The sequence below is a fragment of the Argentina anserina genome, chromosome 6 (genome assembly GCF_933775445.1).
Source record: "Argentina anserina chromosome 6, drPotAnse1.1, whole genome shotgun sequence".
Lineage (NCBI taxonomy): Eukaryota > Viridiplantae > Streptophyta > Magnoliopsida > Rosales > Rosaceae > Argentina > Argentina anserina.
Window position 1 is genome coordinate 17,294,971 of NC_065877.1, and position 11,915 is coordinate 17,306,885.

Consider the following 11,915-nt stretch of genomic DNA (forward strand, 5'->3'; position numbering starts at 1 on the left):
CTATCAATGTAATGAGAGTAAGCACAGGTTTTATCGTTCACAACCGATGATTAAGGGTGCTCCACATACTAACCAACAATCATTCACTATACAATTTACAAGATATAAGCGATTTACAATTTGGTTTTGATCGACAACTAACTATCATACAAGCTCATAGTAACGATGGATGGATAAGAAAGATGCAACTACGATCTATATGTTCACGTTGATTATACTTTACTTATAACATGTTTGGAATACATATGCATAACATCTCATTCAAGATGAAGAGTGTAGTCCCGGTTAGCGGGCACTCGACTCTTTAAGTCACCTCTAAATGTAAAGAAACATATCTCCCTGACCATAATCTCCTATCAATCATACATAGACTAGATGAATTGTGACTTCCCTAACCAACGTATAAAATACTTTGAAGTTGGACCAAATAACATAGAACTCAATCTCTGACTTCTGAACCAATGCTTAAGATCAAGACTCACTCTCGTGTTATCCCATAATTAGTTACAATACGCACCAATTAATCCTAGCATACATTCTAGAATCAATCAATACGTAAAAATAAATCATCCCCAAAAAACTTTCAGTCATTTATGCATATTCCACGTTACAAATCAAGAATCCTAAAAAACCTAAACATATAAAAATCGTAAAACATGCATCATTCTACTTCATTCTAATGAAATCAAAACAAAAAAAAACAAATTCTGAAAAAGAAATCCATTCTATAAAATCAAAAGAATTCGAAGAAAGCAAGGAACAAGAGATTACAACTTTGTATTGAACACAAGAAAAAAGAGGTGAAATCGATGATGATGATCTTGATGACCTCTTCTTGTCGAAAGAGCTTCTTGGTCTCCTAGATAGGATTGAATCTAGAGCGAAAGGAAGGAGAGCGTGTGAGCTTGGTGTTTCTGAAAGTTGTGATGTACAATTTATCCCTCTTGCCTCCTATATATAGGGGATGGCAAGCAAATATTACCCCTTCTCCAAATTACTTGAACCAATCATAAGATAGTAGAATCCAAATCCTAAATGAACATCATATCCTTATCTCTTTCCTTATATGATTTGATTCATTCCTCATGCAATTATGATTCCTTATGTGACTTGGATTCAATTTCCTTTACTTCCTTTGTCAAGCCCTTATCGGAACCTAGCATGGATTGGGTTTTATCCATCATCTTATGCGTTGATAGTCCTTGTGCAAGTCATGTGATCTTATAAAATCATCTAATATCAAATCTATAGAAAATCCAACGCCAGAGAGCTCTCCTAGTCGACTTTGGATTCCTTCTTGGACTTGGATTTCATTTCCTATCCAATTTGGACTTCACATTCGAGATAGATTTATTCTCTCATTCTCATTCACATTCCTGATTCACTAGGAAAATATTTACTAGCTAAACTCAGACACATTTCTCCTTGCACGGCCTCATCTCCTCTTGTTATCTCTCTTTGTCAATTCTTTCATAGATAGAAACCGAAGACATAAAAGTAAGTCAAATTGATAAAAATAAGGGAAATAACATTCTAAAATATAAAAAGTAATGCCCTAAAACATAGACAAATTTCCGTTGATCAATTATGCAAATCTCATGATCGATATTCCTTTTTAGTTAGGACAACTCCAATAATGGTGCTAAATTTTTGTTTAAGTCCTAAAATAGAACTTTACATCTCCAACAACTGGTTTTAGGGGGTTCTAGTCTTGATTTTATAAGACTTTGACCTAAATTGAGTCTTATATCTAATGATTTTTCAATACCAAAACCTTAACAGTGTATTGGGCCCTCATCAATTGAAATAGGTTATAACACTCCCATATAGCACTCACTACAACACATATGCCTTTTTCCAATGGGCATTTTCTAACAACATCAATATTTGTCGGAAAAAAACACTATTTCCAACAAAATACACATGATCGTCGAAATTTCATCGGAAATAGTATATTAGACATACATCATTTCCAACAGACTTCCAACGAGGTATGTTTCCGTTAGAAACAAACTTGTTATTTCTGACAAGTTACTATTTCGTTGGGAAGTTGTTGGAAATATGAAGTCATTTATGATCAGACTTAGTTTCATCGTTAAGTCGTCGGAAAATATAGAGCTTAATTCCAATCATACTAACACAGTTGAAAATTAAACATTATATTCTTGGTAGATCAATAATGCACCTACATTAGAATGCAAAACATAGATCGATCAACCTTTTGTTATCCTATCAGCTGCTACCAGGTTTTCATACTTCCACTCGAATGATCAATACTGCACACAAAACAGTTCATTATTTCATTGACTTACATGTTAAAAATACACACACAACACACATATATAAATCATCAATAGAGACTTAAAGCACAATACCTCACTAATCATCATTTTCTTCCTCGTTACGGTTTGCATATGTGTGGCTTGTCTGAGATTCTTCTTGTTGGTACGGTTCCTCATTGTCAGTTGGCATTTCAAAGACGTTTCGGGGTTTAGTCTCCATCACAACACTCCAAGTATTATTCTTTATGCATTCAATATAATAAACTTGGGTTGCTTGAGATGCTAACACAAATGGTTCCTGGGTATTCAGCTTACCCTTATTGTTAACACTTTGTATGTCGTAACAATCTTCCTTATAACCTTTACCTTTAGTAGCTGTGTCAAACCAATCACACTGAAACAACACAACTTTATTCTGGTATGTATACCATAGCTCACCAATATCTGTAAGAGTTCCATACCAAGACACACAATCAATGTGGTTTTCTCCTTTGACCATAACTCCACTATTTTGTGTTTGCATAGTTACATCACGTTGTAGGGTATGAAACCTAAATCCACATATATTATAACTGCTATAGTAGACAACCTGCTTTAGAGGTCCATCAGCCAAAGAATGCATTTGAGCACCCACAACTCCATCTGCATACATTTGGTCGATCTACATGTGGAAAATAAAGACACATAAAAAATTATATATAATTATTTATATTTTTCTAAAATATAAATGGTTTATACCTTTTCAGAAAACCAGCTCACAAAATATTATTTGTGTAAATAATCCACCCAATCATCACCATGTTGTGCACGAAGAACGTCCTTATGTTCACTGTACAAAAACAACTTAAATATTAATTATTGTCATATACTATTAGAAAATTATTTACTCATGGTATATAAAATTCCTTACTCAATATAAGACAAACACTCGTCACAATTTGTTAGGACATAATGGGCTGCAACATGGTGAAGATCTGCAGTCATTACTTTCAAAACTCCCTTCCCAACAGTTTTACCCGGTAACGAGAAGATAGATATCATAGACTTGCCTTGCAACGGTTGTCCTCCATCATAGTTCCTCTATACTCGGTTAAATTTTGTCTCAACTTGACGTAAATATCTAGAACAAAACGTGACACACTCTTCTGCCAGATATCCTTCTGCAATAGAACCTTCTGGATGAGCCTTGTTACGAACATAAGTATTTAACTTATGCAAGTACCTATTTATCAAGAAAGTAAACATTATATTAGATAATTTAATTAACCATCTATGTAATATAAGTTACATATACTAGCCTAATACTTGTTAAAGGTATTGAGATCATGGTATGACAGTTCTCTTCAATTATGGAGATTGTGGGTGAGCAAGTCAGCAACCGTAAAAAAAACATTATTTTTCGGTTTATTATTTGTCAAGTTGCACTCTTATCTCTCATGAGAATATACTTTCATATAGTGGTGATTAATAAACTCTGGGCAAATTAGGCAACTTAAAAATTTAACCATTTGACTTTTTCAACTTTTCTTCTGGCTTTATTGATAGAAGATTTAAATTCAACCACCTTTCAAGTGGAAACATCCATCTATATTGTACAGGACTGGCCACTTTTGCATCCCATGCCAAATGAATTGACAAATGAACCATGATGTCAAAAAATGCAGGAGGGAATATCATTTCCAACTTGCATAGAGTTATGGCAATTTGATCTCCAAGAAGTTCCAAATCAGGGACACTCAATACTTTAGCACACAACTCTCTAAAGAAGTAAGACAATTCAATTAGTGCTTCACAAGGGTTTTTAGTTAGCAATTCTCGCACCACAAGCGGAAGTCTTTCCATGAAAATGTGGCAATCATGGCTTTTCATTCCAGCAATAATGCGCTTTTTACTATTCACCCAATGAGACACATTTGAACAATAACCATTAGGAACTTTCAACTTTAATAACCATTCACATATAACTTTGATATCATCGGGTGACAATGCATAAGGTGCTGGATCATAAACTAGCTTCCCATCCTCCTCTCTAGGCCAATACTTTTTCCTTATGCCCATAGCTTTGAGATCAAGTCGAGCATTTAAAGAATCTTTTGTTTTTCCTTCAATGTTCATCATTGTGCCCATCACTGCCTTCAAAATATTTGTTTCGATATGCATTACATCATAGATATTGCGTAACATGTTTGTTTTCCAATAAGGCAGTCTGTAAAATATGCTTACTTTTTTCCAATTGTGAGTCTTTCCAAATCCAGGGATTATATGTTTTTTTTCTTCTTTCCGAATTTTCCCGTCTTCAAACCCTGAAGTTCGTCTACAATTTCCTGACCAGATCGTCTCTTTGGTGTGCATTTATGCTCTCTTGTGTTATCAAAAAGTTTTTTTTGTACGCCATGGATGACCCACTGCTAAAAACCGACGGTGTCTCATATAACACTGTTTTGAGCCATGTTGAAATCTACGATGCGAAGTCTCTGACGCACAACTTGGACATGCCAATTTTCCGGAAGTATTCTAACCCAGCATATAACCGTATCCACGAAAATCATTAATTATCCATATGACTGCAACTCTCATCTGAAAGTTTTGCTTTGTAGAAATGTCGTACGTCTCTTTTCCATGGTCCCATAATTCTTTTAACTCATTGATCAAGGGCTCCAGGTAAACATCAATATCTTGACCAGGACTGGTCGGTCCTGGAATGAGTAAGGACAAGAAGGTGTATGGCTCTTTCATGCACATCCATGGAGGAAGGCTGTACAGAAATAGCAAAACTGGCCAAGTATTATGACTTAAACTCAAATTTCCAAAAGGGTTGAATCTGTCGGTTGCCAAGCCAAGCCTAACGTTCCGGGGCTCGTCCCCGAATGATGGATGAATTTGATCAAATGATTTTCAAGCCTTTGCATCTGATGGATGCCGTAAAACACCATCTTTCACACGATCCTCGAAATGACACCTCATATCTGGAGCTGTCTTAGATGACATAAATAGTCGTTGAAGCCTTGGTGTGATAGGAAAATAAAGCAAAACTTTCCACGAAATCTTTTTTGACTTTTCCCCTTTTTTCTTTGTGGTGGTGCTTGGTGTCTGCCACCTTGAAAGTTTGCACGTAGGACATGATTTTGCATCCACAAGATCCCCGTAATATATTACACAATCATTTTTACATGCATCAATCCTCTCATAATGAAGTCCGAGCTCTTCAACAATCTTCTTCGCTCTATAGTTTGAATTCGGTAGTTTGTCACACGTTGGGAATGCTTCTTTCAACAACTTCAATAGCTGGTCAAATTCTTTGTTACTCATGTTGCCAGTACTCTTAATATGCATCAAGTTAATAGTGAAGGATAAGTTGGAATATTTTTCGCACCCAGGATATAACGGCACCTCCGACTCGTCCAACAGTTTATAGAACTTGTGTGCATCACTTCTGGGATCTTGTTGGATACACTCTTCTATAAGCTCTTGCACATCATCACACTGATCAAAACCTGCAGAAATATCACCGTCATTGTAGTTCTCGCTATCACCTGCTACACTACTATCACTATCTTCTTTCTCCCCATGTTTGTTCCATACTATATAGTCCTCCATAAAACCTATGTATAGAAGATGTCGTTGTACAGTTGTTGGAACAAATCTATATGTGTTTTTATCATCTCTACAAGGACACCTTACTTTTCCATCTGAGTCTAGAGCATGACTAATAGTGAATTCCATGAAACTTGCGACTCCATTGAAGTATTTTGGATCTGATAATTTCATTTGCATCCATGATTTATCAGTTGACATTTTCTGTAGAAGAAAAAGATTTTAAATGTATGAATACATATAGTTGGAAAATGTATTAGGAATTATATTGATCACACAAGTGATTCTAAGTGGTGAACAAAACTGGAAGTTCGGCCTAAGTATGGTCGTCTAGACCCGAACGCTTCCTTTCTTTCAGAAGGCTGGATAGCCAGATCGAGAAATAATGAGAGGCATGACTCATTTTAGTGGTACTACGGAGGCTCTACCCCTATCGGCTATTCCCACACACTACAATATAGGTGAGTAATCATGCATATAAGTTACACACTAAAATATTTACTATATGGAACGAAAAGTACAATGAGATTAATACGTTTAATAATATATATTAATAATATTGGTATTAATTAAAGTGATAGGCCTTATAAAACTGTCTAACGTATTTTCTTCTTATTTAGCATCTGCTGATATATATTAATATTTTTTAAGGTAACCTTTTTCATTTTGAGAAATTGATAAATATTAACTTTTTTTTCTTTTGAGAAACTGATAAATATTAAGCTAAACATAATTTAATACCAAAAAGGATAAGACAATAAAAAGTAGTGAGGATAGAGAATTACTTTTCAAAGCACAAATACTTCTTCCAGCCCCCGCTCCTTCACGTCTCCTTCCCCCGTATGAAGTCTCCTCTTATCTTCCTTCTCTCTGATTTTAATAATATTCAGTTAGTAAACATATATATATATATATAATATATCTACCCATTTAATACGGATAGTGAGATTATAATACCTTAAATCTTTGGCACGTTAGAAAAAGTTCTTCCAGATGGTTACTTAGCCTCAACAAGGTACACAAACCAAATCCTATTGCTTCACTAATCTGAACCAAACATAACATAGATAAGTACAGCATTTAATGGAATTTTAATGCTCAATCTATTTGAAGTCATGCATAGCATCACACTCTAACAGGTACCAACGGATGAAATTGTTAAAATTTCAAAGAATAATAAGTAACTAAACCAAAGAACTTCATATAAAGGCTGACACGAAAGAAAATTTTGAGAAACCACTCAATTAATAGACCTATATATGTAGGTAAAGTCATAAACCATACCTTAATTGTTTTTTGTCGGTGAACTTCTACGTCCTTGAGAAGATGTCTTCTTCCTAAGAATTGAGCAAACCATGAATAAGGACAAAACAATAGAATTGAGATGAAAACAAGAACTACATATGACTGATATGAGATGATCTTAGTGAGAGGATCTTATATAGTAGCACAAAATCCAACGGTCAATTTCACCTAACTGATTGATGGTATGAGATTTCCTATTCTCTAGGGATTTTGCTCATGAATTGGTCAAAATCTATCTTTTGGTAATTTAGATGTAGTGCAATACTAGTTGGGATAAGCTCATCCGTACTACCAGACCAATATACATGGATTTATTTCATTTCATTTTGGCTAAAAAATGAACATATTTATTGTAAATTTATTAATAATTTTTTTGTAATCAGTATTGTAGATATATACGTAGGTATGTCTTATTGAATGTAATGATAATTGCATGAGTTAATTTTGCTTATCTTATAGCTAGCCTTTTATTTGGACTTTCTTCAATTGATTGTAATCATGTCTTTAGTAGAATTGATACTAGTATAGTTTGGATCTTTCTATGACATTATAATGAGATACGTTCCATAGCTTTTTGAGTCAATGGACTAGTGTTTTAAAAAAAATGGACTAGTGTTATATGTTACAGAATATTACAATTTAGCTTCAATTGATAAGGTGCCCTTTTAAACGGGGATGTGTTCTATATATTAGTCTCAAGATCATGAAGAGACTTAGAGACAATAAAATCGTGGATCTGTTAACTATATATTAGCAACATCTTTGTCATCGGTGTCTAGAACTAGCATTTTCAAGAGATCCAAAATAATTAACATCTTAATCAGTCATTGATGTAGTGTACAAAACAACAATATTGAATATTTGGTAGGAGGTAATGACATAGTATCTAATAATGACAGAGTATAATTATATATATATATATATAAGCATAGGTGGGTTTCTCTACGAGAACAAAAAAAGCTAAAATTATAATTATACCTTACGAATTGGTGTAGATGCTCACACCTTCCTCTTTCTGCAAAAACTTTGGGATTTTCAATTAACCCTAAATCCTCTTTCTGCAAAGACGCCATCTCTACCTCAAAATTTTCTTATGCCTGCTAAGTTTCATTCCCACTCAATTTTATATTCCCGCTCTACTTTGCCCAATTCACTAGATTTCCGCTAGATCATGCGCAGCACTAGTAAACTGCTTCACCCTCAAAGTAGCTTCGCTCTGAATCGCTCTCTCATGGCGAACCCTTACGAGCTCAAAAGGCTTGAAATCATTCGTCGAAACGAGGAAAGATTATCTGCTATGAACATCACACCCTTGATCGCCCAACCCAAAACCAAATGCCAAAGTAAGTGATCATCAGAACACTCTCACCGTCTCTGTTATTCGTCAACTGATTATGTACCTTGCTTTAATCGTATTCCAACTTATCTTTGTAGATGTGTTCCCATTGAAGCAAACCAACCAAGAACAGGTTTCAATTTTCTACTCTTTTGTTACAAAATTTATTGTAGTATGTAATAGCTATTTGTTGTTGCCTATGTAGATTGAATTTAATTTTGTTTATAACAATACTTGAGTAAAGAGTCTTTTTATTTTTTGTCAATGACTTGGGTGAAGAGTTGATAACTGATCAGTGTTTCTAATTTAACTTCTTAATCATCAATTATTGTACTCATGTGCAATAACATTTTCAGATTGAAGCTTAATCACTAAATATATACACATTGATAAATATGTATGATGAACTATGTAAAACATTAGCATTATCTTTAAGTATTTAACTTCATATATAATTACCACTACAACACTAGCTTTAGTAGGTTGGGGGAAATGAGAAGGCATGGCTTCAGAATTAATTAAGGAATGCAAAGAAACCCCAAGCAAGTACTAGAACTGCAGCTATTATGCTAGCTCGGTCTGTCATTCATGTCTAAGGTTGTTGTACTTTAGTGGAAGCTATAATTATTAAGTTTTTTGAAAATGAAATTGATTTCATTATATTACATTGTAGTCATGACAAGGAAACAAAAAGAACAAAATAAGGCAGTGGACACTTCACATCCTGAGTCTCCTTCACTTTCTCCACCTGAAGACATTCCGAATGAAGAAACAAATGATGAAGAAGAGGTGGAAGAGCTGGATACTGATGGTACAAAAAAGAATGGTAAAGGCCCTGCAAAAGGCGATAAAGGCTATGGTACGAATGCACGGGTTTTTCGAAAGAGGTAATGATCTTTATAGGATTGTGCTACATCTTTTATTATTTGATTTTGCTTAGGCTTTATTTTTACATTCTCTAAACTTATGTTGTGGTCAGGTTCATAAGTCCCACAGCATTGCGGAGCATTTGGCCCCTCTTCAGGGCAGAGCTGAGCAGGCCGTACACAACATGGGCAGCATATCCGCAAAAAGATTTCGATAAGTTGTTCAGAAAGTGGAGGAAAAAAAAATTCAAGTTTAATTGCTCCGAGGAAAAACTGAAAGATGCATTCACCGGGCACATCAAGAGAAACTACGGCGGTTGGATGTTGGCAATTCGAAACAGTGTTTTTCGGAAACACAAGAGTGTTGCAGCTCGATACTCCAATAATCCTTCATTCTTGAAGCCAGAGATATGGACTCTTATGGTTGATGAGTGGCTCAAAGGAGATTGGCAGGTGATTTGATTATTAACTTCATGCAATTTGTTTTCTTTAGATTCTAGTTGCTTCCTTCATTCAAGTGTCTTTAATTTGATCACAAACTGAATTTAGACATTTTAGCTTTCCAATTTCATATATTAAGTGCATTTCATGCTAATGAATGTGTCTCTCATTTCAATTCAACTTTATGTATTCAAGCCACAAAAGCTTATCATGTTTTCTTAAGAATCTATTCTCTATTTTGTGATATTTTATTCCTATATAGAAACAACTCTAATTCACTTGAAGTTTTGCATACATGTAGCTTAATGTGTCTACGACCTTCTATAAAATTATCAAAATAATTCATCAAGTATAGGTTACCTAAATAGTTCTCCATTGATCACTATCCAGTAGAGTAATTACAGCTAGTTTGTGACTTTTTCATTAATATTTCTTGTGTTTCTCGTTGTGTGTTTCTTTGGAATGAAATATAAAGAACATGAGTAAGCGAAATGCAGCCAATCGTGACAAATTGCAACTGCTTCATACAGTCGGTTCAGTTCCTATGGCCAAATATATAAATGATGAGGTAAACATAATGTTTGAGAAAGAAGGTGGCGGCTTGTACATACTATTGTTTTTTTTTCTTATTATATATTGCTATGCTCTAAGCTTATTTTGGTTTTTTTTGTATGAGTAACCTTATTCATTTAATCTTCTAGATTGATAGGACTGGAGTTGAACCAAGTCCAATTGAAATGTTTAGAATGTTTCATGTTTCAAAGACCAAAGATGATCAGCCCGAAGAATGGTCGACTGGGAAGGCAAATGAACTCTATGTAAGACTAGTATTTCGTTTTCTAATTTCTATCTACATGATAGTATGTGTTTATGTTGGTTAATATATATGTTTCAATTTAAGCAAGAAATGGAAGATGAAAGACTTTTGGAGGAGATGATCAGAGATGATGGAGAAGAACCGCTGGATGATTGGGGAATATACAAGGAGATAGTTGCAAAGCCTAAACATGGAAAAATTCGTGGCTTAGGTGATACAATGGAACCACCGAATGAGTTATGTGCTTCGAGCAGCAGTAAGTCTTGCACTAATGGTTCATGCTTGGAACGTGAAAAAGAGATTGGAGAACTAAAACAAGAAGTCGGAACTCTTAAGGATGGGTTGGCTGATATGAAACAACTTGTTCAAGCTCTTATTGCTAATGTGGCACCATCTCTGGTAAATAAATGCATACTATGCCCCATTTTCGTTAGTGCTTTCATATTGTCCGGTTTATTTAGTTTAATATGAAAGAGAGAGTTGAGCTCTTTACTTTACCTTTTTCATTTGAACATGTTTGATCTTGTGAAGTTACTAATGATTGAGTAAAACTTAATCTTGGATTGATAATTGTTTGCTGGGAATTTCAATGGGCAAACAGAAATATCATATATACTTAGCACTTGACCCCCCTTTAGGCATATATGATCTTTATGTTTTATCCCCCTTTAGGCCCTTGCTTAGCACCTGGCTTTTATAATAATTTTCTTATTAGTTGATAAGTGATTACTCTTTAAACACATCAATTTTCATATTGCCTATCATAATGATAAAGGAAATCAAAAAGCCTGTCTATTATTCAATTAATTCAACATGTATGCCTTATTTAGCTAATACATCTCAGATGCAAGGAGAAGTCTTTGTCCATGGTTTACAATTAATTCTTTGTCCATCCCTTATTGTCTTATTTGTCTTTGGTATGAATACTTAGCATGGACTTTTGTGTTACAGTCTACTTCTCCAATCTCACCTGCAACTGCAGCTGCACTGACCACAAAAGATACTAATGGAGATACTGAAGCACGTGCACCTTGATACTACTGTTGGTGACTGCTACTTATGAAGATTTGAAGAAACTTTTATCTATATATTATATCTATCTATTTATCTTTTCTATTTGAGGCAATATAGTCTCTAAATAATTAGACTCTTTGTTCTTGTTTAGTATGTTGTCTTGTATTAAGTCTACTATTAGGTACAAATGATGTTATTGCTTTCTTACTTGCCTTAAGACTATGTAGTTGAATTTAGTTTGAACAGTCACTATGTATTTG

At 34.4% G+C, this 11,915-nt stretch overlaps 1 protein-coding gene across 1 annotated transcript; it reads left to right on the forward strand.

The window, feature by feature from the left end:
• Positions 1 to 9,694: 9,694 nt before the first annotated feature.
• On the forward strand, positions 9,695 to 11,676 carry LOC126796977 (uncharacterized). Its single transcript, XM_050523680.1, has 4 exons — positions 9,695 to 9,836; positions 10,534 to 10,642; positions 10,726 to 11,040; positions 11,593 to 11,676. The coding sequence occupies exons 1-4, from the start codon at positions 9,811 to 9,813 to the stop codon at positions 11,674 to 11,676; spliced, it is 534 nt and encodes a 177-aa protein (XP_050379637.1). The 5' UTR covers positions 9,695 to 9,810.
• The last annotated feature ends 239 nt before the right edge of the window (positions 11,677 to 11,915 follow it).